At 44.5% G+C, this 26,258-nt stretch overlaps 2 protein-coding genes across 4 annotated transcripts in view; one reads left to right on the top strand and one right to left on the bottom strand.

Moving 5' to 3' along the window:
- LOC130355285 (pleckstrin homology domain-containing family A member 3-like) overlaps window positions 1–7,927 on the bottom strand; it is a 34,062-nt gene extending 26,135 nt beyond the window's left edge. Inside the window, exons 1-2 of one of the 3 annotated variants that reach the window (XM_056555216.1) lie at window positions 7,818–7,927; window positions 5,864–5,979 (exon numbers count right to left, since the gene is read on the bottom strand). Coding sequence is in view for 2 of the 3 variants with exons in the window: in XM_056555215.1 (XP_056411190.1) it covers window positions 11–65 (55 nt within the window). In the remaining variant the exon portion in view is untranslated. Of the gene's footprint in view, window positions 1–10; window positions 197–5,863; window positions 5,980–7,817 lie in introns of those variants that run through there. The other 2 variants (XM_056555215.1, XM_056555214.1) reach the window with 2 other exon arrangements.
- TARBP2 (TARBP2 subunit of RISC loading complex) overlaps window positions 321–26,258 on the top strand; it is a 29,277-nt gene continuing 3,339 nt past the window's right edge. The window contains exons 1-8 of the mRNA XM_056555213.1: window positions 321–584; window positions 7,844–8,013; window positions 9,701–9,803; window positions 10,667–10,744; window positions 16,383–16,455; window positions 16,541–16,658; window positions 20,868–20,995; window positions 25,267–25,462. Of these exons, the coding sequence (XP_056411188.1) occupies window positions 535–584; window positions 7,844–8,013; window positions 9,701–9,803; window positions 10,667–10,744; window positions 16,383–16,455; window positions 16,541–16,658; window positions 20,868–20,995; window positions 25,267–25,462 (916 nt within the window). The 5' untranslated portion in view covers window positions 321–534. The remainder of the gene's footprint in view (window positions 585–7,843; window positions 8,014–9,700; window positions 9,804–10,666; window positions 10,745–16,382; window positions 16,456–16,540; window positions 16,659–20,867; window positions 20,996–25,266; window positions 25,463–26,258) is intronic.

The raw sequence follows: 26,258 nt of genomic DNA, 5'->3' as shown, positions 1-26,258 counted from the left end.
CAGAACGTACCAGACAAGTAATTGGTCCATTTCAGCAGCGAACCCTCCATGTCCAGCAGCCTCATAGCCCCGCCCCCTACAAGAGGCGATCTTGTCCAGAAGAGAGCTGCCTCATCTCAACCAATAGGAGGCATGGGGGCGTGGCTTGTCATAGACATAACAGAGTCTCTGTGCTGCTTGAAAGTAAGGTTTAGTGCGAGGACCGAGCATGACAACTCATCCAATCAGATTGCAAAGCAAGCGCCACGTGGATGTAGTGGGCGTGGCTTAATGCCGCCACATGCCTGTGGCGCTGCTGTCATAGCGGATAGGCTATCTGCCTATAACCGTGCGGACGCTTAAATACCAAAGCGATACGTGATTGGTCGCCGTGGCATGCCGGGAAATGTAGTTTTTAATAAAGCACCGTGTGTACGTAGCGTGTGCGTTCTCACTACAACTCCCAGCGAGCCTCGGGGTTTATGAGGGTTTGACCTCCCGGAGCCATACTTCCCGCCCCGGCCATTGTTGCTGGTGAGCGGAGAGCAGGAGGGAATGAGTGAGACCGAGGACTGTGGGAACCAGACGTGCTCCGGGTGTCCCAGGTAGGAGGCGCAGTCTACCCGGGAAGGTTCCTCTGCACAGTATGGCGCGGATAATAAAGGATAGTGTAGTCTGTGTGTGACTATAGTCCTCATGTCACTATAGAGAGCTAGAAGATGTCCTGCCCCGGCCACTGTAGTCTTCATACTGGCAGACTGGGCTCTACCTCCTCTCAGGGAGATGTACTCACGCTGCGGATTTCCCTGCAGATAATTGTGACTGAAACTCCTTTCTATTCCTCTGAATGTGGATGTGCTGGGGAGTAGTATTTCTAATACTTCATAGAATGAAAGGGACAGGTTCAGGAATATCTGCAGCAAATCTGCAGTGTGTGAATGCACCTTTATACCTTAGAGCTGTGTTTCCCAACCAGGGTGGCCAAAGGCTGTCTGGGCATGCTGGGAATTGTAGTTGTGCTACAGCTGGAGTCACCCTGGTTGGGAAATGGTACCTTAACCCCTTAAGGACTCAGACCATTTTGGCCTTAAGGACAATTTAATTTTTACATTTTTTCCTCCTCGCCTTCTAAAAATCATAACTCTTTTATATTTTCATCCACAGACTAGTATTAGGGCTTGTTTTTTGCGCGACCAGTTGTCCTTTGTAATGACATCACTCATTATATCATAAAATGTATGAAGCAACCAAAAAACACTATTTTTGTGGGGAAATTAAAACGAAAAACGCAATTTTGCTAATTTTGGAAGGTTTTGTTTTCACGCCGTACAATTTATGGTAAAAATGACGTGTGTTCTTTATTCTTAGGGTCAATACGATTAAAATGATACCCATTATTATATACTTTTATATTATTGTTGCGCTTAAAAAAAATCACAAACTTTTTAACCAAATTAGTACGTTTATAATCCCTTTATTTTGATGACCTCTAACTTTTTTATTTTTCCGTATAAGTGGCGGTATGGGGGCTCATTTTTTGCGCCATGATCTGTACTTTTTTTTGATACCACATTTGCATATAAAAAACTTTTAATACACTTTTTATAATTTTTTTTTAAATAAAATGTATTAAAAAAGTAGGAATTTTTGACTTTTTTTATTTTTTTTCATTCACGCCGTTCACCGTACGGGATCATTAACATTTTATTTTAATAGTTCGGACATTTACGCACGCGGCGATACCAAATATGTCTAAAAAATGTTTTTTACGCTTTTTGGGGGTAAAATAGGAAAAAACGGACGTTTTACTTTTTTATTGGGGGAGGGGATTTCACTTTTTTTAACTTTTACTTTTACATTTTTTTACATTTTTTTTTACACTTGAATAGTCCCCATAGGGGACTATTCATAGCAATACCATGATTGCTAATACTGATCTGTTCTATGTATAGGACATAGAACAGATCAGTATTATCGGTCATCTTCTGCTCGATCTCAGACCAGAGCAGGAGATGCCGGGAGCCGCACGGAGGAAGGAGAGGGGACCTCCGTGCGGCGTTATGAATGATCGGATCCCCGCAGCAGCGCTGCGGGCGATCCGATCGTTCATTTAAATCGCGAACTCCCGCAGATGCCGGGATCTGTTTTGATCCCGGCACCTGAGGGGTTAATGGCGGATGCCCGCGAGATCGCGGGCGTCGGCCATTGCCGGCGGGTCCCTGGCTGCGATCAGCAGCCGGGATCAGCCGCGCATGACACGGGCATCGCTCCGATGCCCGCGGTTATGCTTAGGACGTAAATGTACGTCCTGGTGCGTTAAGTACCACCTCACCAGGACGTACATTTACGTCCTGCGTCCTTAAGGGGTTAAAGAAAATCTGCAGTGTGTGAACTCGCCCTTCTAACTGGGAGAAAATCTGCCCTGTGTGAATTACCCTTAAAGGGTACCTCTAATCAAATAAACTTTTGATATATTTTAGATTAATGAATGTTGAATAACTTTCCAATAGCATGTTAATGAAAAATATGCTTCTTTCTATTGTATTTTTCCCGATCAGTCCTGTCAGCAAGCATTTCTGACTCATGCTGGAGTCCTAAACACTCAGAGCTGCCAGCCTGCTTTGTTCACAGCCAAACAGGCTGTGAACAAAGCAGGCTGGCAGCTCTGAGTGTTCTCCTTTGTGAACAAAGCAGACTGGCAGCTCGTAGTGTTTAGGACTCCAGCATGAGTCTGAAATGCTTGCTGCCAGGACTGGTAGGGACCCCTAGTGGTCATTTCTTCAAAGTGGAATATTAAATAGAAAGAAGCATATTTTTTAATAACATGCAATTGTAAAGTTGTTCTGCATACATTAATCTATAATATAGCAAAAGTTTTTTTGATGAGAGGTACCCTTTAATAGCTGAGAACAAATCTGCCCTGTGTGAATGCATTCTTATAGAACTGGGAGAAAATCTGCCCCAGGTGCGTTCACGCTGAGGAATTTACTTGAGTAATTCCTCTTGAATTCTCCTCTCAAGCTTAATTCACATCTCCTCTGCCCATTGACTTTAATGTGTTTTCCGCTGTCCTGTTCACACTGTGGAAATTCTGCTAGCGGAATTCTGACGCTGAATTCCATTCCGCTTGAAGAAAGAGCATGTTCATTCTTCAAGCAGAATCCGCGAGCAGAATCCAATAGAAGTCAATGGTAAAAATAAAAAAAATAAATTCTGCCGACATTGTTTTCAAGCGGAATTCAGAAAAGTAGAATAAATAGCCTCATACTTCATTCCTCTTCATCTTCGCATGGAAATTCCGCTTGATGGAGAAGGCAACAAATTCCCGACCAAAATTATTCCTCGTGAATTCCTCTTGAATTCCTCAGTGGAATTCACGAGGAACAATTTCGGTCAGGAATTTGTTGCCTTCTCCATCATGTGGAATTGAAATTTCCATGTGGGAATGAAGGAGGAGGCTATTTAATCTACTTTTCTAAATTCTGCTCGAATTCTGCTTGAAAACGATGTCTGGCAGAATTTTATTTTTTTTTTTTACCGTTGACTTCTATTAACTTTTTTTTTTTACTTCTAACATGTTCGTTCTTCAAGCGGAAAAAAATTCAGCATCGGAATTCTGCTAGCAGAATTTCCGCAGTGTGACCAGGACAGCGGAAAAAACATTAAAGGGGTACTCCGGTGAAAACCTTTTTTCTTTTAAATCAACTGGTGGCAGAAAGTTAAACATATTTGTAAATTACTTCTATTAAAAAAAAATCTTAATCCTTCCTGTACTTATTAGCTGCTGAATGCTACAGAGGAAATTTTTTTTTTTTTGTAATGCTCTCTGATGACATCACGAGCACAGTTCTCTCTGCTGATATTATAATAACACTTTATTGTTTTCCTTAGCAGACATCTGCTATGCATGGTTGCTAAAATGGACAGAGATGTCAGCAGAAAGGAATTTCCTCTGTAGCATTCAGCAGCTAATAAGTACTGGAAGGATTAAGATTTTTTTAATAGAAGTAATTTACAAATATGTTTAACTTTCTGCCACCAGTTGATTTAAAAGAAAAAAGGTTTTCACCGGAGTACCCCTTTAACCCCTTAACGACGCAGGACGTATATTTACGTCCTGCGCCGGCTCCCGCGATTTGAAGCGGGATCTCGCCGCGATCCCGCATCATATCGCGTTGGTCCCGGCGCTCATCAACGGCCGGGACCCGCGGCGAATACCACACATCGCCGATCGCGGCGATGTGCTGTATTAACCCTTTAGAAGCGGCGGTCAAAGCTGACCGCCGCTTCTAAATTGAAAGTGACCCGGCTGCTCAGTCGGGCTGTTCGGGACCGCCGCGGTGAAATCGCGGTGTCCCGAACAGCTGACAGGACACCGGGAGGGCCCTTACCTGCCTCCTCGGTGTCCGATCGGCGAATGACTGCTCCGTGCCTGAGATCCAGGCAGGAGCAGTCAAGCGCCAATAACACTGATCACAGGCGTGTTAATACACGCCTGTGATCTGTGTAAAAGATCAGTGTGTGCAGTGTTATAGGTCCCTATGGGACCTATAACACTGCAAAAAAAATGTAAAAAAAAAAAAAAGTGTTAAAGGTCATTTAACCCCTTCCCTAATAAAAGTTTGAATCGCCCCCCTTTTCCCATAAAAAAATAAAACAGTGTAAAAAAAATAAAAATAAACATATGTTGTATCGCCGTGTGCGTAAATGTCCGAACTATAAAAATATATAATTAGTTAAACCGCACGGTCAATGGCGTACGCGCAAAAAAATTCCAACGTCAAAAAAAGCGCATTTTTGGTCACTTTTTAAACCATTAAAAAATTTATAAAAAGTGATCAAAAAGTCCGATCAAAACAAAAATCATACCGATAAAAACTTCAGATCACGGCGCAAAAAAATTAGTCCTCATACCGCCCTGTACGTGGAAATATAAAAAAGTTATAGGGGTCAGAAGATGACATTTTTAAACGTATAAATTTTCCTGCATGTAGTTATGATTTTTTCCAGAAGTGCAACAAAATCCAACCTATATAAGTAGGGTATCATTTTAATCGTATGGACCTACAGAATAGTTATAAGGTGTAATTTTTACCAAAATATGCACTGCGTAGAAACGGAAGCCCCCAAAAGTTACAAAATGGCGTTTTTTCTTCGATTTTGTCGCACAATGATTTTTTTTTTTCCGTCTCGCCGTGAATTTTTGGGTAAAATGACTAATGTCACTGCAAAGTAGAATTGGCGACGCAAAAAATAAGCCATAATATGGATTTTTAGGTGGAAAATTGAAAGGGTTATGATTTTTAAAAGATAAGGAGGAAAAAACGAAAGTGCAAAAACGGAAAAACCCTGAGTCCTTAAGGGGTTAAAGTCAATGGGCAGAGGAAATTGTACATTCATTTGGCGAGGAGGATTCAAGAGGAATTACTTGAGTGAATTCCTCTTGAATTACTCAAATTTGCCCTGTGTGAGGTGATGTTCTTCCTGCCCCCTGTTTGTGTATAGGGTAGATGCGTCACTCAGTGCATGTGAGGACCAGCCGCCGGTACCTTCCTCCATGACTGCATAACTAGTTAATGGGTCCCGGTGGCGTTATCAGGGTACATTCACACTTGCATATTTTTGCAGCTGATTTTGCCACTTATTAAAGTTAAGGGGTTGCAAAATCAGCTGCACAAAATATGCAGCAAAAATATGCGGTAGATCCTGTACATGTGAATGTACCCTCCAACTAATTGTTCTTAAATGTCTGAGTAATTCATAGTGTCCTGACATAGCATTGCCTGCACCAGTTTTGTTACCCCCCCCCCCCCCCCCCCATTTTAACAGCATAAAACTGATGACCTGTTCCCTTTTTAAATTGTTGACTGTAGCACCCACTAACCTTTTAGGTGCTGCTTTGCTTTACACGTGCTGTGTCCACTTCCTTCTTTTTTGGTTGACCCCCTGCCAATCCAACTTCAATTACATGTCTCTGTTATTGGCATCTCTTGAATATTTCTGATAGAGGATGAGAGTCCAATATATAGATACATATGTCCAGAGGAATCGGCATGATGCTACATACAAGCTGCATGATATGGGGAAAAATGTGCAAGTGCAATTATGGGGGTAAATTATTGCGATTTCAATTAGGGCTGGGCGAAATGACCAGATATGTGTATCACGGAATTTTTTTTTAACTTACGGCGGTTCCACGGTATATAACGGTATTTTCACCCCCCCCAAATCATGTGACCCGCCAGCGCTGTTCTGTCCCCCCATGTAAGAAGCCGGCTTCTTACATGACAGTGGGCTCAGCCTATCACTGGGCGGGGCATCACTCGGGCCGGTGATAGGCTGACAGCTGTCCACATTCCAGTCCCCTGCGTGCGGTCGAGGTGGGTGAGTTAAAAGTTTATTTTCTGTATCTTTTGCAGCCCGGGCATAGGGATACAGTGTAGAGCAGTGGTCTCCAACCTGCGGACCTCCAGCTGTTGCAAAACCACAACTCCCAGCATGCCCGGACAGCCGTTGGCTGTCCGAGCATGCTGGAAGTTGTAGTTTTGCAACATATGGAGGTCTGCAGGTTGGAGACCACTGGCGTACAGTATAGAGTTCCGGCGGCCCCCAACAAAGAGGAGGGGGGCAGTGCTTGACATCTGTGGGTAGTACCCCGCTGGGCTGATCCTTAATTCGGGGGAGCAGGACAGTGCTGGCGGGTAAACATAGGATTAGTTCCCTGATGTGGGGACAGCGCTGCGCTGATAATACATTCCCGAGGAGGAGGGGCCCAACTGGTATTGCGGTATGGGGGGAAATTTATATCGTGCAGCCCAAAAAATTTGGTATTCGGTATGAACCGGTATACCGCCCAGCCTTTTTTATATAGCCAATTCCTCAATATTCCCTAATTTCATGTTCATTAACTGAACATAAAATTGAGGGGCTTGGATATGAAATGGGGAGAAATTAGCTTAAATGGGTTCTCCGCTGCCCAGCATTTGGAACAAACTGTTCTGAATGCTGGAGCCAGATTACTACTTGCAATCTTGTGATTGCAGACACTGACCAATGCTGTGCCATAGGAGCCCATATCACAGCATTGATCAGTGTTATCGGCGTGCCATTACTACAGGCTGCTGCGGCTGCCTGCATTATTGGAGCACTGATCAGATGGGACAGAGGCAGGTAGGGATTCTTTGCCCATCCTCTCAGCTAATCAGGACCTTGTGCGTGTCCCGATTAGCTCCGCTGAGCTACCGGCACTTGTTTTCTGTATTTTAGACCCCACAATCAACTTTGATTGTGGAGTCTAAAGGGTTAATGATGGATATCATCTGGATCTATGATGTCTGGCTTTAGCCAGTATGAAACAAGCTCAGCTCCTAAGGTCGCTTAATAGACCCACCACCAGCTCCGATGTATACATATGGCGGCCAGTCGTAGAGGGGTTAATTCACCTCCTTGCAGCGCTAGGAACTGCTGAGGACAGACAGTCGGCTGCACAATGTAGGGCCTGCACCGCACCACAGGGGAGCATAGCATACAACTCGACTCTGCTTTCCCTGATTGTCGGCTCTTGTGCGTGCGGCCTGTCCCCTCCGGCGTTCGGCCCACTGTCTCTCCTCCCAGTTAGATAATCAAAAAATTTAGCGAAAGGCCAAATCGTTATTTCGCAATCTGCAATTATAGCCATTCAATTGCGATAATTCATGCAGCCCGAATACAAACTAGTGGCTGCCTCTGTCCTGATTCACTGTTAGCTGCATTCTCTGTTTTCACACTGTTATATGTAGCACATAAGCCATATGTAAAAATATGTTTAACTTTAGCCAATAAAGATAAATGTAGATCACCTTTTTCTCTTCTTGATTTTCCACAGTGTAGAGCAGATGCTGGCGTCGAGTCCTGGGAAGACCCCCATCAGCTTACTGCAAGAATATGGGACTCGGGTAGGAAAGACCCCCGTGTATGACCTACTCAAAGCTGAAGGACAAGCCCATCAACCCAACTTTACCTTTCGTGTATCTGTTGGTGACATCAACTGTACTGGTCAGTGGGAGGGGCTTATTTACTTTTATTAACTTTTTTTTTTTTTTTACTTTTAAGTTGTTTTTTTTTCTTCCTCAAACCATCTCTGTCCATTTTAAGAATTGTCCAGAGTAGGAGAAAATCCCCATAGCAAACATATGCTACTATGGACAGAGATATCAGCAGAGAGCACTGTGTTCCCAAAAAAAAAAAAAATTCCTATGTAGTATTCAGCAGCTAATAAGTACTGGAAGGATTAAGATTTTTTTAATGGAAGTAATTTACAAATCTGTTTAACTTTCTGGCACCAGTTGATTTAAAAAATATATATATATTCCACCGGAGTACCCCTTTAAGTCTCTGTGTGTCTGTAAGCGCCCCCCTTGTACTTCAGATGCTGTGATCAGTGTTGATTACGACATCTGAAGGGTTAATGGTGGGCATCAGTGGGATCACTGATATCCACCATTATCCATGAGGTCCCGGCTGCTGATAGTGGCCGGTTCTGATCACAGTGCAACGTACAAGTAAGTCTCTGTGCGCAAGTACTAGAGCACAGTGATGTACTTGTATGTCAGGTGTCCACTAAGGGTTAAAAACAGTTTAAAAAAAATAAAAAAACTAAATGTGCGCACAGACGGCTGCTTTTCTATAGACTTTACTATAATACAATATTGGATTAAAAAAACTGACCTTTTTTTGTTTCCATTTTACAATGCATGAACCCAGCCTAAAAAGGCAGACTCTGCCACACACACCAGTTAACCCCTCCATAGCAACCCAGTGAATAACAGGAGAGGCAGTAGCAGTACCTAGCAGTGTCCGACACTCTTCATGATGTCCAAACTTTCATACATTTTTGCAGACCTTTCCTATATTGATAAAGTATGATATAAAGAGGAAAATATGTTACCCAATTGATTCCCACAAGACAGATGGAGTGTCAGTAACTTTCCAATAATTACTTTCTTTGCACAATATACAGTATAAGAAAACAAAAGATTGTTTAAATAATGGCCTGAAACCACTGTATTAAAAGCCAACACACAAGACCAGAGGCTGGTCTACAACAATGGGTACAGGGCTCACCCTCTGAGGTGCAGATGGTCCTGCAGCTAAGGCCTCACATCAAAGCATGTGTGTAATGAACAGCAAATGAGAGAAAGTGGGAGGTGCTTAATAATATGGATATTCAAAGAGGAAAGTTAATAATATCCCCTTAAAGGGTTAAAGAGTCTGTCCCATAAAAAATAGGGCTACATTGATGAATTAAGTGAAATGAAATGTATTTCAAATGGACAAGGAATTCGAGGGAAATGTCCTGCTTTAGAGCTATATACTTTCTGATTCCCCATTTGGCTGCATTGTTTTGATAACGGTTACCCTTGGTTACAACGCGCTGAGGCGGTCACACATGCTCAAGTCAACTGCAGTCTGCTGAAGGTTATGGCAATTGGTCTCCACAGTGCATGAAAGCAAGGGGGATTGTGGGAAAGTGTGTGCTCTGCAGGGTCACAGATCAGAGGGGAAACCAGGAATTGATCAGATCCATGGAGGAGAAAACACTATAGGGATGAAGGACATTTTACCTACAAATAGCACTTTTGTTCTTCTTTTACCAGCTTTGCTTCATGTAACAACTCCTTTAAAGATGTATTCTGATATATTGCTTCCTGGGACACCTTCTTATGTTTCTCCATTTTCTTAGGTCAAGGACCTAGCAAGAAGGCAGCGAAGCACAAGGCAGCAGAGGTGGCTCTCTCCCTACTCAAGGGCAGAGATATGTTTGGAGCAGTTATCGAGGAGAACTGGTGAGCGGGAAATACTTGGCTTTGATCACTAACTTAACACTAGCAATGCTCAAAATGACTCCAAGGATTCTGCCTTATTTATTCCCAATACACCAGGCTTAAGCCTATTAAGGAATGAGGGAAAAGTGTGTATTACCCAGAACAGGCAGGTTCTGTATAGTGACAAAGCATAATAAATGACCGTTAAAGGTAATCTGTCAGCTTTAGATCATATTCATCCTTTGCGTGTCAAAAAGGTCATGTTGAGCCTAAGCATGCACTCCACCTCCTCCCCTCATTGATGGACATGCACTGCTTGGTGCTGGAAGACTAGCCCTGTATGTCAGTCAATCAAGGCAAGGAAAAAGTGAGAAGGCATGTATCCTGCGGCTCAGTGCAGCTTTTTTTGATACTTTAGCTTTAAGTATAATCTATAACTGAGAGCTTTTGCTTACTGAAAATAATAGTAAGAAAGCTAAAAGTAATGCTTCAGGATAGTATGAAGAAAGTTAGTGGGGTCAAGCACAGAACAATGAGGCTGTTTTCACCCTGATCTGCTCTATTGTAGGGTGTATATTACAGATCTTTATACCGTATCAAACAACCTAGACTGACAGAACATGACAACATTCATGTGTGATAATGATTTGTATATGTATTAGTTTATCTGCTATTTTTCAGTTTTTGTGATAGATGTTTTCCATTAAATAACAAAAAACAAGCTTTTTACTCACAAACTAAATTAATATAATTTTTTTTCCTTGACTTAACATCCAAACATTTGTCTTTCAAGACTTCACCTTTTCCTTACAGCATCATAAGCAAAATATGGTAAAGATAGTGGATGCTCTAATAGAAATGTATGTGTTTTTTTTAATCTATAGTAGTACCACATACAAAGAGGAACCTCCTGCAGAAGTAACAATAAAGACTGAGGACTCTTCACCTCCACCAATCTCAAGGTAAACCTTTAAATATAGCAAGCAAATCATGTTGGTCTTATGCTTTTAAAAATAGTGGAGCCAGGCCCTTTTTTATTTTTTTATTTTTTTTTGTGTATCTGCTTTTCCAATGCTAACTGGGTAACTGGGTAGCCCACCCCTCCCCTACATAATAACTATGTTGGGTACATAATACCAGTTAAAATGCAGTTACAATAAGTTACTTAAAGCCATCAAATTGAGTTACATCAATTACGTAAATTAGTTGTCCCGCCCATTGTTAATACATAGTACCGGATCTTTCTGCATGTCATAAAGAATATTAGACTTTGATCAGTGTTGTACCCATAGCCTAACTAGACTTATGTAAGTGTTATAAATACCCATAGCCTGTAACTTTTTTTCTGTTTGTATTCTTTTAACCTCTTAATGACCCAGGGCGTACCTGTACGCCCTGAGTCCACTCCCTTTCTATAACACGGGGCTACGGCATGGCCCTGCATCATAATGTCCGGGACCCGTTGCTAATAGCGCACAGCACTGCTATTAACCCTTTAGACGCGGCGTTCAAAGTTTATTGCTGCGTCTAAAGTGAAAGTAAACTGCCGGCTAGCTCAGTGGGCTGTTCAGGACTGAACAGCTGCAGGAGACAAGGAGGGCCCCTACCTTCCTCCTGTGTTTCCAATCGCAAAATGACTGCTCAGTGCCTCAGATCCAGGCATGAGCAGTCAAGTGGCAGAATCATTGATCAATGTTATCCTATGGGATAACAATGATCAATGTAAAAGATCAGTGGAAAGGAGTGACTCACTTGGAGTAAAAATCCCTCAGCACTTCTGGACACATCAATGGATATCAAACACAAGCTTTTATTGCATCTTCTTAAACATCAGGATAACAAATCATGTTAAAAAATGGACCGACGCGTTTCGAGGCTGCAAAGCCATTAAGGATCTGGAAAAATTTGATGACCTTATAATACGCATGTCTGATAAGGGTGGCTCAGTCCTGATTTTGGACAGAGAATTATACCGTACTGAAGTTTGGAAGATCCTCAATGACTCCTATAGCGTTTTGGATTGTAATCCCACATCTATGGTACATACTAAACTTAACAGGATCTTGCAGGAGGGTGTGGTTTTGGGTATTTTGGATGAAAAATCACGTGAAAATCACGTGAATAGGAGGTGTGAAACTATGATAATTAAAAAAGGTCTGCTCCTCCCAGCAGGATATACCCGCCTTCAGGCCATGAGCTAATCAGTTTAAGCTTAGTGTCTGAAGGAGGTGGACATGGTCTGGAATTCTCCAGACCAGGTCTTCTGATTTTTTTGTTTTCCTAGTATAGGGACATGTTTTTTTAATTCCTTTTTCTTTCCTGTTTTCAGGTGGGGACTCATGGACTCCGGTTCCCTGTTTCCCCATTGCGAGTAAGGGGGCACAGACATTGCGTATATGCGCTGTTCACCCCCCCCTCGCCAACGGTCAGCGCCTGGGTTGGTACCTCATGGGTCCGGGTCCCCCTATTTCCCTGCTCGCCTCGCTTGCGCATAGCAGCCAGGCGGGATGCAGGTAACTAAAGCTGACTGAAGACTTAATTGAAGACTCCATTTGGTAAGTTCTGACTGAGGTAAGTACTTTCCCCCCTTTTCTCCTTAGGTACAGTCTTGCAACCTCTGGAGACCCCCTGTTTTTGGCCCACCTTTCAGGTTATGGGGCTGACTTAGGGTGGGTTCACACTACGTTTTCTCCCATATGGGAGCGCATACGGCAGGGGGGAGCTAAAACCTTGCGCTCCCGTATGCCTTCGTATGCGCTCCCGTATGTAATTCATTTCAATGAGCCGGCCGGAGTGAAACGTTCGGTCGGCTCATTTTTGCGCCGTATGCGCTTTTACGACCGGACCTCAAACCGTGGTTGACCACAGTTTTAGGTCCGGGGGAAAAGCGCATTCGCCGCAAAAATGAGCTGACCGAACGTTTCACTCCGACCGGCTCATTGAAATGAATGACACACGGGAGCGCATACGAAGGCATACGGGAGCGCGAGGTTTTAGCTCCCCACTGCCGTATGCGCTCCCGTATGGGATAAAACGTAGTGTGAACCCAGCCTTATACAGGGGCTGGACTTTTATTCTGGGGGAGCAGTGGCACCTTAGGGGGCATGTCATCTATGTTTTACATTGGGCACTTCACTGTGTGTGTGTGGTTACTTGCGGCTGTGTCTGCAGTGCCTTATAGGTGGCTGACAGCGGGCGCTGGTACGGGCCGGCTTACTTTCACTTCTCCGGCAGTCTCTGCCGGCGTATAGTCCGCCCGCTCTACTTCCCCGAGCGCATATGCGGCTGACGTGTGCTCGGGACAAGGAGCGGGCACCATTACAGCTTCTTCTCGGCCAGTCTATAGCTCCGCCCACAGGGCTGTTGGAGCTCTTCAGAGGCATGAAGTAGCCTCCAATCAGCGCCGTGGGCGCGATTTTCAGTTAGAAGGGGCCATTTAGTTAGTGCCTCTGCTTCAGGCACTCGCTCTCTCGCTGACTTTGACAACAATCTGGAATCTGCATGGAAACATCCAGACAAGAGGTTCCTGGGAATCAAGACAATTCAAGAACGTTATCCATTTGACAAGGACTTTGTCACTAAGGTGGTTTCCTCTCCCTCTGTGGATCCACCAATCTCCCGGATCTCTAAGGCGACTACGCTGCCACTGGCAGATGCCGCTGCCTTCAAGGATTCCACGGACAAGAAGGTAGAATCCTTAGCGAAGTTTGCCTCTGAAGCAGCTGGCTCTTCTCTTCTTCCCATGTTCGCCTCGACTTCCTGTGCTTCCATGCAGTCAGCCTGTTGTTCTGCCTTTGCTGTGGGTCACCTAGCGGCTCTCCGACGCTCTATGTGGCTTAAAGCTTGGAATGCGGATGCCGCTTCCAAAAGGTCTCTCACTGAGCTTCCTTTTACGGGTGGCCGTCTTTTTGGCAAGCGCCTTGATGAGATTATCTCTGAGGCGACGGGAGGTAAGAGTTCCTTGTTGCCTCAAAATAAGGCTCGCCCTACTTCCCAAAGTCCTCTTCCTTTCGGACCTTTGGCTCCAGCAAAGGGTCTGGGCAGGTGCCTTCGCGGGACTAGAAGGCTCCCTCTTTCCAGGCGTTTTGCATTTGACGGCGTGGGGGTTGAGACCGCAGTTTTGAGGGACCGCGGGTTCTCTTCCCAAGTCATTTGCACCATGCTCAAGGCTCGTAAGCCCTCCTCTGCAAGGATTTACCACCGTACTTGGAGGTCTTATTTTTGTTGGTGTGAAGTACAAGACTTCTCCCCGGTGACCTTCTCTGTTCCCCGTCTTCTCTCGTTTTTGCAAAAGGGGTTGGAACTGGGGTTGTCTCTCAGTTCTCTTAAGGGTCAGGTTTCGGCCCTTACTGTTCTTTTCCAGCGGCCCCTGGCTTCTAATCCTCATGTCCGGACCTTTCTGCAAGGAGTGGCGCACGCTGTTCCTCCTTATCGGTCACCTTCTCCCCCTTGGGACTTGAATTTGGTTCTGAGTGCCCTCCAGGGTGTACCCTTTGAGCCCCTTAGAGAGGTCTCTCTCCGCCTCCTTTCTTGGAAAGTGGTGTTTCTGGTGGCTATCACCTCCATCCGGAGGGTGTCTAAATTGGCAGCCCTTTCCTGCCGTTCTCCGTTTCTGGTGATCCACCAGGACAAAGTTGTTTTCCGGCCAGACCCTTCCTTTTTACCTAAGGTGGTCTCGGCCTTTTATCTCAATGAGGATATTGTCCTCCCGTCATTTTGCCTTGCTTCTTCTCATCCTAGGGAGCGCTTACTGCACAAGCTGGACCTGGATCGGGCTGTTCGGTCTTCTCTCCATCACTTCTCCCTTTCGTCAGTGTGATTCATTTTTCATCCTGACGGAAGGTCGTCGCAAGGGACAACCTGCTTCCAAGGTCACCATTTCTAGGTGGATTCGGTCCGCCATTTCGGAAGCCTATCGCTGTAAGGGGAAGATTCCTCCTTTCAGGGTTGTGGCTCATTCCACTCGTTCTGTTGGGGCATCTTGGGCTCTCCAGAATAGAGCCTCGGCCTCGCAGATTTGTAAGGCGGCTACCTGGTAGTCTTTGCACACTTTCTCGAGGTTTTATCGGGTTCATACTTTCGCATTGGCTGATGCTTCCCTGGGGCGTAAGGTGTTGCAGGCGGCAGTGGATCAGCAGTCTGCCTGATTACTTATCTGCCCACCCAAGGGACGGCTTTGGTACGTCCCACTGTCTGTGTCCCCCAATGGAGCCGATAGAGAAAATGAGATTTTTTTTAACACTTGCTGTAAAATCTCTTTCTCGAAAGATCTATTGGGGGACACAGCTCCCGCCCTTTTTTGGGGTTTTTCCTTGGTTCTCTGTCCGAGGGTGTGTTCAGTTATGTTTTTTCTTCTGGCTCTCGGACAGTTTTGGGTTCTTCCTTGACCTATTGGTCTCCTCCTGTTGTTCTGGAACTTAAACTGACTAGCTCAGAGCCTGAAGGCGGGTATATCCTGCTGGGAGGAGCTGACTTTTTTTTATCACAATAGTGTCACACCTCCCAGAGACAGCTAGATACACCCACTGTCTGTTCCCCAGTGGATCCTTCAAGAAAGAGCTTTTACGGTAAGTGTTAAAAATCTCCTTATTCGGAGATTTTTTTTTAACACTGTTATCCTGATCTTTTTTTAAAGATGATGCAATAAAAGCTTGTGTTTTATATCCATTGATGTGTCCGGAAGTGCTGAGGGATTTTTACTCCAAGTGAGTCACTCCTGTCCACGGCAGCAATGTCCTGTCAGCACCTGGAGCAATCGGGAATCATGGCAGCTACAACTCTCATGGAGTTCTTTGATTAGTAAAAGATCAGTGTGTGCAGTCATAACATTGCAAAAAAAAGTGAAAAAAAAGTTAATAAGGATAATTTAACCCCCTCGCCTAATAAGTTTGAGTCACCCCCCCCCTTTTTCCCATAAAAAAAAACTGTAAATAAAATGTGGTATTGCCATGTGCAGAAATGTTTGAATTATAAAAAATATTTCATTAATTAAACCGCACGGTCAATGGCATACACGCAAAAAAATTCTAAAGTCCATAATAATTTATATCGTAAAAAAAATGTATAAAAAAAGCGAGCAAAATGTCATGATTTTTTGATCTTTTTTCCAGAAGTACGACAAAATCAAACGTATATAAGTAGGGTATCATTTTAATCATATGGACCTACAGAATAAAGAGAAGGTGTCATTTTTACCGAAAAATGTACTGCATAGAAATGGAAGCCCCCAAAATTTAACAAAATGGCATTTGTTTCTTCAATTTTGTCGCACAATGATTTTTTTTTTTTCCGTAGATTTTTGGATAAAATGACTGATGTTATTACAAAGTAGAATTGGTGGCACAAAAAATAAGCCATCATATGGATTTTTAGGTACAAAAATGAATTACGATTTTTTTTTTTTTTTTTTGAAAGGTAAAAAGGAAAAAAACTAAAGTGCAAAAACTGAAAACCCCCCAGGTCCTTAAGGGGTTAAATAACACTAAGTCATAGTGTCAGGATTGTGATGCCTGAACCAGTTTTATACTGGGTGCAGTTTGGGCAGCATAAAACTTAAGACAGGTTCCATTTAACTTGATCATAATGTCTTCTTCTGTCTAGAAATCACAGTGTTGATATGAAGCCACCCTTGTCTGCACAGCAGTCAGAGTGTAATCCTGTTGGGGCCCTGCAGGTAAATAATTGTGTTCTGTCCTAATTTTCGGTTTAAAAAAAAAATGTTTTTCTATTTTATTACAATTTTTTTCCCCATGTCTTAGGAGCTGGTGGTGCAGAAAGGCTGGAGACTTCCAGAATACACTGTAACACAAGAATCTGGACCAGCACACAGGAAAGAGTTCACCATGACCTGTCGGGTGGAGCGGTTTTTGGAGATTGGTACGTGAGCCCTGCTGGTCAGCATCAGGGAGATGGCATGGAGAACAGGTTGTAAGGAGCTTTATTTATAAGACTATGTTCACACTTACTTGCCTCTTTTTTTTTTCCTTTGGGAAGCGATGACACTAGTGTGTTCAACATTTTTGTTTTCAAGAATGAAAATGTCTGATTGTATAGCAACAGGTAGCTCCTTAAGGAATCCAGTGTCTTATTTACCGTATATACTCGAGTATAAGCCGAGTTTTTCAGCACGATTTTTCGTGCTGAAAACACCCCCCTCGGCTTATACTCGAGTGAACTCCCCCACCCGCAGTGGTCTTCAACCTGCGGACTTCCAGAGGTTTCAAAACTACATCTCCCAGCAAGCCCGGGCAGCCATCGGCTGTCCGGGCTTGCTGGGAGTTGTAGTTTTGAAACCTCCGGAGGTCCGCAGGTTGAAGACCACTGCGGCCTTCAACATCATCCAGCCCCCTCTCACCCCCCTTTAGTTCTGAGTACTCACCTCCGCTCGGCGCTGGTCCGGTGCTGCAGGACTGTCCGGAGAGGAGGTGGTCCGGTGGGATAGTGGTTCCGGGCTGCTATCTTCACCGGGGAGGCCTCTTCTAAGCGCTTCGGGCCCGGCCTCAGAATAGTCACGTTGCCGTGACAACGACGCAGAGGTGCGTTCATTGCCAACGTACTTCTGCGTCATTGTCAAGGCAACGCCTCTATTCCTGGCCGGAAGCGCGGAGAAGAGGCGCCCCCGGTGAAGATAGCAGCCCGGACCACCTCCTCACCGGACCACCTCCTCACCGGACAGCCCTGCAGGACCGGACCAACGCCGAGCGGAGGTGAGTACTCAGAACTAAAGGGGGTGAGAGGGGGCTGGATGATGTTGAAGGCCGCAGTGGTCTTCAACCTGCGGACCTCCGGAGGTTTCAAAACTACAACTCCCAGCAAGCCCGGACAGCCGATGGCTGCCCGGGCTTGCTGGGAGTTGTAGTTTTGAAACCTCTGGAGGTCCGCAGGTTGAAGACCACTGAGGGCGAATGATGAGAAGAGGATGATGGGGGGGGGGGGGGGATGATGAAGGGGGGGGGGGTGGGGATGATGAAGGGGGGGGGGGGGGTGGGATGATGAAGGGGGGGGGTGTGGGATGATTACAAGGGGATGATGAAGGGGGGATGTGTGGGATGATAAGGGGATGTGTGGGATGATAAGGGGATGATGAAGGGGGGATGTGTGGGATGATGAAGGGGGGATGTGTGGGATGATGAAGGGGGGATGTGTGGGATGATGAGGATGTTAATGACGGGTCTGGATGATGACAGGGGGGGGATGAGGTATTTCCCACCCTAGGCTTATACTCGAGTCAATAACTTTTCCTGGGATTTTGGGTTGAAATTAGGGGTCTCGGCTTATACTCGGGTCGGCTTATACTCGAGTATATACGGTACTTGATTGGTGGAAAAAGTCCTGATTCAAGTGTGTGTGTGTGTGTGTCTCACATTCAAGTTGTATGATGCAATGTTGGATGCCAAATCAAAAACTGATCATAAATGGAGGGAATGTATAAAAGAAAAAACTGAGACGTCGTTTTTTTTTTTATTTTTTTTAAAGCTTTGGCTTCAAAAACTGCTTTGAAAAAGAAAATTAGAAACATAATGGACTTTTACATCTCTCTCCTGCTGTATCTGTGGTTTTGGAACAAAACTGCATTCAATACTGCACATCATGGCCCTCATTTACTAATGTCAACCCGACTATTTTTGTCGGGTTGTGCTACCAAATTTGTCGCATAGCCCATGCGACAGTAATTTGGTCGCACAACCCGACAAAATAATAATAATCACTCAGTGTTTTTTAAACCCGTCAAAATGGGTCTGGTTATCACAAAAAGGGGGCATGTTCCCGACAAAAAAGAAAAAACACTCGGAGTATGATAAACTCACAGGAAAACCTGTGAATTTTTCTTCCCAAAACTGACTAAATCATACCCCCATCATGGAACAGGGTCTGTTCCATGTTGGGTAGTAGTACAGGGGCAAAGGGGTTGATCGCATAGTTTCTCACTTTTGAGATCTGATCCGATCAAAAGTTATTAAGCAGGGGAGCGGGCGGCATGGTCTGCTCCCCAGCAGTGTACGATGTATTTTGCTTTCATTTTCAAATTCCCCGCCGGGATCCCTGAATGGCCAGTACTGAAGAGCCATTCAGGGATCCCTGCGGGGTTCTCAAATAGAAGAGCTGCGGTGGGGAAAGATATATAGAATCGCTGGGGGGTATGTATGTGTCTGGCTCCCCACAGCTTCTATATATCTTGTTCCCCGCCACGTTTGTGTGTGTGTGTGTGTGTGTGTGTGTGTGTGTATATATATATATATATATATATATATATATATATATATATATATATATATATATATATATATATATATATATATATATATATTATTATGCGCCCCCCCCCCCGCACAGTGCTATCATTGACAAGCATTTTATTAGCACAGCGATCATATGCCCCCCCACCCCCACACAGCACAATCGTATTCCCCCAGCAGCGCATGAGATATATAGCTTTATCTGGTCCCCACTTCGCTTCTATACACAGTCCTCCTCAGTCCAAACACCACAGCTGCCCCATCACCGCTCCCATCCACGGTGTTATAATTACCTGTTCCCGTGGCCCGCGCTTCTTCTGGCTCCGGCGCTGTTGCTGCAATGTGCAATGATGAGTGACGTCCAACACGACGTCACCGTCAGTGCGCACAGTGACAGCGCACAGCAACAGCGCCGGAGCCAGAAGGATCGTGGAACATGTAATTATAACACCGTGGATGGGGGCGGCGATGGGGCAGCTGTGGTGGTTGGACTGAGGAGGCTTTGTATAGAAGTGAAGTGGGGACCAGATAACGCTATATATCTGGTCCCCACTTCGCTTCTATACACACATGCCTCTGAAGCGCTATCACTGACAAGCAGAGCATCAGTCAACAGCTTCCCGGAGAGATGCTCTGCTAATAGAATGCTTGTCAATGGTATGTGTGTGTGTGTGATCCAGTTGCTGCTCCTGTTTCATCAGCCTCAGGTGCCCCTGTCTTTTGCCTGTTTCTGAGATTAGAGCTTGGAGCGGGACCACACATCAGGACCAATCCGTCTTAAGATGGGACACCACACCTGAGCAAGCAGGTCCTGCTCTAAGCTCTTGAAGAAGCAGGAGCTGATGCAAGACCTGCAGGGGACTGGGGAAGGTTAGTATAGCCCGAGCAGAACATGAAATGTTTTATTTATTTTTCTCAATACTGAAGTAGCATGTAGTCAGTTATCAAAGCAATACCATTTAGTTATGCAGGACATTAGTTACCACTTTAAGGGGAGTCTGTTAAGGTTGGCAAAGATTTTAAAAATATGTCGGGGCAGATTTACTAAAATTCTTAGACAATGTAAACTTAGACTACACAGTCTAAAAAATGCACCAGATTCATCAGTTGGTTTGCTGTTTATTTTAAAGATTACACATCCTATTAGTTGGCTTAAACCTCATCAGAATCTTGTGCCAGAATTCTGGCACAGTTTTAAGATGTAAAATAAAACTTTGCACCAAAAGGGGATTATCTGGTGCAAGTCCAAATTCTTACACGCATCACGTTCTTACCTTCCCCACTGTGACCATGACATTGATCAAAGGTAAGTCCAACTAGTGCAGATTGGTATTCTTCTAGTAGTTAGCATGCAGGTAAATTCTTCCAGACGAAGTAGAATTAAAGTAATAACTTTATAAATCCTTGAGCAATATATGCCACATTTTTATTGTGGAGTTTATTGTGGCTGTCTGTTTTAGCAACGTTGTTAAAATAAAAAATAAAAAAAACTGCCAACATGGGTGACATATGGCTGCCTGGCTACAGTTTGTAATTAAGGAAACGCACATCATGTTTAGATCAGTGGAGTTATATATCCATACATATAGAACTATCCCTAATGAGCCATTGTCCCCCATGCTCCTTGAGCATGTTTCTGAAGTAATTTATTTTAGTATGTAAACTGATTATATGGAAAAGAACATTGGGCTAGATACTTAAACAGCTAATTCGTAGTGTAAACAGTAGACTACCTAAAAAATGCACCATATTTGTCACAGGTCATTGTTATGCTGCTACCTCATTTCTGACTTGCTTTTAGTGTAAAATTAGTTGTAAACTAAAACAGAAGCTTACAATCTCTTTCCAGGCAGTGGCACATCAAAGAAGCTGGCAAAAAGGAATGCTGCGGCCAAGATGCTTCTGCAGATTCATAGGGTACCCACAGAACATCGGGAGAATGGTGAACCAGAGCCTGAAGAAGACCAGTTTTCTATGGTAATGATCAACCAGTGTATTTGTTTTCATATACAATGCATTCGGAAAGTCTTCAGACCTTTTCACATTTTGTTATACTGCGGCCTTGTGCTAAAAATCTTGCAGACACATAAGTATTCAGACACTTTACTCAATACTTAGTTGAAGCACATTTGGCAGCGATTACAGCCTCCAGTTTTGGGGATGATGCCACAAGGTTTGTACACCTGTATTTGGAGATTTTCTGCCATTCTTTTCTGCAGATCCTCTCAAGCTCTGTCATGTCGGAGGGGGACAGTAGGTGGAAGCCAATTTAATTTCTCTCCAGGTGTGTTCCTTTGGTTTCAACTCAGAGCTTTTACTGGGCAACTCAAGGACATTCACAGTTGTCTCTAAGCCACTCCTGTGTTGTCTTGTCTGTGTGCTTAGGGTTGTTGGGGGAGATTTATCAAAACCTATGTAGAAGACTAGTGGTGTGGTTGCCCTTAGCCAGGGCCAGTGTTAGGGCAGGGCAAACCAGGCAATTGCCTAGGGCCCCTGTCGGCTGCTCAGTAGTGGGGGGGGGGAGGGGGGGGAGCGGGAGCAACTGTTTTAAAGGTGCCCCAGCATTGGCTCCTTGTTAAAGATTAGCAGCCCGGCCACTTTAAAACAGTGACCAGCTCCGTGCCCACAGGGCACCCCCCCCCCCCCCCCCCCCCGTCACATTCGGGACATCCCTGTGTCCTGAAAAATCTTTTCAGGACACAAGGATGCCCAGTCTACCTCACAGTGGTCCCGCATTAACTTTAAAAATGCTGGGGCCGCTGGGAGGAAGCGCACGCAGTGACGTCACTGACGTCCCATGCGTTCACCCATAGCAACTGTACAGCGGAGCATTGAGGAGGATGCGCGGGTATGGTAAGTGACCTGCGGTCATCTTCAGTGTTCTGACCGCCGCTCCCGGGATCTACTGCTATGGCCCATAGGCCTCATCTGACCCTACACGGAGGGGGTAGAACTGTTTTCAAGATTACCCCAGGTGAGCGCACATCACACAGGGTCGTGTGGGATATTAAACCCACGGAATTACACGATGCGATGTCCTCTCCTTTGTTCTTTTTCTCTCCTATATTGCCTTGGAGGACAAAGTAGACAGTCTGTTCTTTTCTACAGGGTGAAGAATGTTTAGGGTTTTGTCTGTCAATAACCTCTCCCTCCATAATCCCTGTTAGGGCATATGGACACCATAGAGAAGAGACCTGGTCTGAGCCTCTAGCAGACCGGTTATTGGCTGCATGTAATACTACATTTTCCTTGAAAAAACCTCTCCAATGACTGTACAGCATTTCTCTTGGTGAACTCAGATGATGAGCGAGAGTTCCATGAGCAGGGTGTTATAATGTATTACTCCATGGTCTTGTTCCAGAGTTACACGCTGTATTAGGGTCCATTGCCTATATGTTATTAACTCCCTTGTCGCAATGAAGATGGGACCCGGTGTTCTGAGCTTCACTGCCTCCATCCTTTCTGCTTCCATATGCCTGCCTGCCCACCATAGAAATATGTGAGCGTGAGGTGGGCATATGAGGGCAGGGAAGCTCAGAACAGCGGCTCCATAGCACAAAGGGGGTTAATTTACATTATCAACAGGGAATCATATAACATCAATATACAGAATCAGAATACAGATTTGGGTGAGTAATACATCATTTTAATCAGGTTCATCTACACTATAACCCTGTGCCAGATTCCTTTTAACCCCTTCCCGCAGAATGGCATATATAAACGCCGGGTTGTGCAGTGCGTTCGCGCATCCCAACGTTTATAAATGACATTCAGTTAACCCGGTGATGCGCAGCATCGCACGGGTTAACCAGCAAAAGTCCCGCTGTTTCCAGCAGGGGACAACTTCTGCTTCACCCCCCAGGACCATCCATTGATGGTCCTGGTCAGCGATCACTGTGATTGGTCCCTGTGGACCAATCACAGTGACCTGGGGTGAAAGTTCAGATCCCCCGCACTGCCCACCCCTGGAAGTCGGGCAGAACGGGGGACTATGGCTGCGGGGGCTCACGGGGACCTGCAGCATAGGGGGGTGGGGGGGGAACAGGAGGGGACCCGGCGGCCTTACCCGAACCAGCGGCGGGACCGGCCATGTGGACGAGCAGCGACAGGACCGGCAGGTAAGTATATGGTCCTCAGAGGCAGCAGTGAAGATGTTCACTGCTGCTTCTAGGAATCTGAAAACTACAACTCCCAGCATGCCTAGACAGCCTTTGGCTGTCTGGGCATTCTGGTAGTTGTAGTTTTGCAACATCTGGAGGGCCCCAGTTTGGAGACCACTGTATAATGGTCTCCAATCTGTGCTCTTCCAGCTGTTGCAAAACTACAACTCCCAGCATGCACTGACTGTCCAGTTATGCTGGGAGTTTTAGTTCAGCAGCATCTGGCCCTTCAGATGTTGCCGAACTACAACTCCCAGCATGCCCTTCAGCTGTCTGGGCATGCTGGGAGTTGTAGTTTTGCAACAACTGGAGACAAACTGGTTGGGAAACATTGTCTGTTTCTAACTCAGTGTTTCCTAACCTGTGTGCCTCCAGCTGTTGCAAAACTATAACTCCCAGCATGCACTAACCATGCATTTGAGGTGATTTGCACAGAGGTGGCTGATTGTTACAGCGGTTTTGACAAACGCAAAAAAAAGCAAAACCCCACATGTGACCCCATTTCGGAAACGACACCCCTCACGGAATGTAATGAGGGGTGCAGTGAGAATTAACACCCCACAGGTGTCTGACAGATCTTTGGAACAGTGGTCTGTGAAAATGAAAACTTGTACAGCCCACTGTTCCAAAGATCTGTCAGACACCAGTGGGGGGCAAATGCTCACCGTACCCCTTGTTACGTTCCTCAAGGGGTCTAGTTTCAAAATAGTATGCCATGTGTTTTTTCTTTTGCTGTTCTGGCACCTTAGGGGCTTCCTAAATGCGACATGCCCCCCCCGAGCAAAATTTGCTCTCAAAAAGTCAAATATTACTCCTTCTCTTCTGAGCATTGTAGTTCGCCCGTAGTGCACTTCAGGTCCACTTATGGGGTACCTTCATACTCAGTAGAGAAGGGGTTACAAATATTGGGGAGTATTTCCTGCTATTAACCCTTGGAAAAATGTGAAATTTGGGGGGAAACACACATTTTAGTTAAAAAGAAATAAAAAATTTTTTTTTTACATATGCAAAAGTTGTGAAACACCTGTGGGTTTAGGATTAAGGCTCACTTTATTCCTTGTTACATTCCTTAAGGGGTCTAGTTTCCAAACTGGTATGCCATGTGAGGGTTTTTTGCTGTTCTGGCACCATAGGGGCTTGTTAAATGCAACATGCCCCCCAAAAACCATTTCAGAAAAACGTACTCTCCAAAATCCCCTTGTCGCTCTTTCCCTTCTGAGCCCTCTACTGCGCCCGCCGAACACTTTACATAGACATATGAGGTATGTGCTTACTCAAGAGAAATTGGGCTACAAATACAAGTATAGATTTTCTCCTTTTACCCCTTGTAAAAATTCAAAAATTGGGTCTACAAGAACATGCGAGAGTAAAAAATGAAGATTGTGAATTTTCTCCTTCACTTTGCTTCTATTTCTGTGAAACACCTAAAGGGTTAAAATGATGACTGAATGTCATTTTGAGTACTTTGGGGGGGTGCAGTTTTTATAATGGGGTCTTTTGTGGGGTATTTCTAATATGAAGACCCTTCAAATCCACTTCAAACCTGAACTGGTCCCTGAAAAATAGTGGGATTGAAAATTTTGTGAAAAATTGGAAAATTGCTGCTGAACTTTGAAGCCCTCTGGTGTCATCCAAAAGTAAAAACACGTCACTTTTATGATGCAAACATAAAGTAGACATATTGTGTATGTGAATAAAACATTTTTTTATTTGTAATATACATTTTCCTTACAAGCAGAGAGCTTCAAAGTTAGAAAAATGCAAAATTTTCATAAAATTTTAGGATTTTTCACAAGGAAATGATGCAAGTTACCACAAAAATTTACCACCATGTTAAAGTAGAATATGTCACGAAAAAACAATCTCGGAATCAGAATAACTAAAAGCAACCCAGAGTTGTTAATTTTTAAAGTGACAGTGGTCAGATGTGCAAAAAAAACGCTCTGGTCCTTAAGGCCAAAATGGGCTTGGTCCTGAAGGGGTTAAAGAGCTTAATGTCCATTTGATATTACGTCTCTGCATTCACTGCAATTCATAATGAAGACCGGTTATGAATGAAAGAGGAATGATGATTTTTAATTCCTGCAGAATACAGGAGGAGGAAGACTTGATGGAAGCAGAGGTCGAGGTTTAGCCTGTACGTGGGACTCTCTGCGCAATTCAGCTGGAGAAAAGATCCTTCACCTTAGAAGTCATCCACTTAATATCCTTAATTCTGGCTTCTGTACCCTCCTGGAAGACCTGTCTGAGGAACAAAGCTTTCAGATTAGCTATCTTGATATTGGTAAGTAATAACTGCGGTTATAGTACTGCTATTACTGGTATTAACATATCATGTGACAAAATGATTGAACACGGTGTCAGATCCTGTATCCTATGTGAATGTACCCTTAGGTTATGTTCACACGTACGCAGATTTGATGCACAGAATTTTCTGTTGCAGATTTCGGTGTAAACTAAATGAGTTCACACGTGCGTATTTTCTGCTGCAGATTTGCTTCAGCAGATTTATCTACCCATTAAAATCAATGGGCAGCAAAATCTGCAGCAGCAAATCTGCAGCAAAAATATGCACGTGTGAATGCACCCTTGGGGTACAATCACACGTGCATAAATTTGCTGCAGATCTGCTGCCCATTGACTTCAATGAGTAAAAAGTCTGCTGCGTCAAATCTGCGGCAGAAAATATGCACGTGTGAGCATACCCTTAGGGTGCTTTCACATGTGCATATTTTCTGCTGCAGATTTGCTTTAGCAGATTTTGCAGCCTATTGATGTCAATGGGCAGCAAAATCTGCAACAGCAATTCTGTTGCAGTTCTGCAGCAAAAATATGCACGTGTGAACGCACCCTTAGGGTACATTCACAAGTACAGGATCCTGCGCAGACTTGATGTACAGGATTTGTAACTGCAGATTAGAAGTTGTGCTCAGTCATTTAGTTTACACTGAAATCTGAAGCAGAAAATCCTGCGCATCAAATCCTGTGCATCAAATCTGTGCAGGATCCTGTACGTGTGAACTTGCCTTTAAGGTGCATTCACATGTGCGTATTTTTGCTGCAGACTTACTGCTGCAGAT

Source organism: Hyla sarda, chromosome 2, assembly GCF_029499605.1.
Source record: "Hyla sarda isolate aHylSar1 chromosome 2, aHylSar1.hap1, whole genome shotgun sequence".
NCBI lineage: Eukaryota > Metazoa > Chordata > Amphibia > Anura > Hylidae > Hyla > Hyla sarda.
This window is presented reverse-complemented; position numbering and strand designations above follow the sequence as displayed.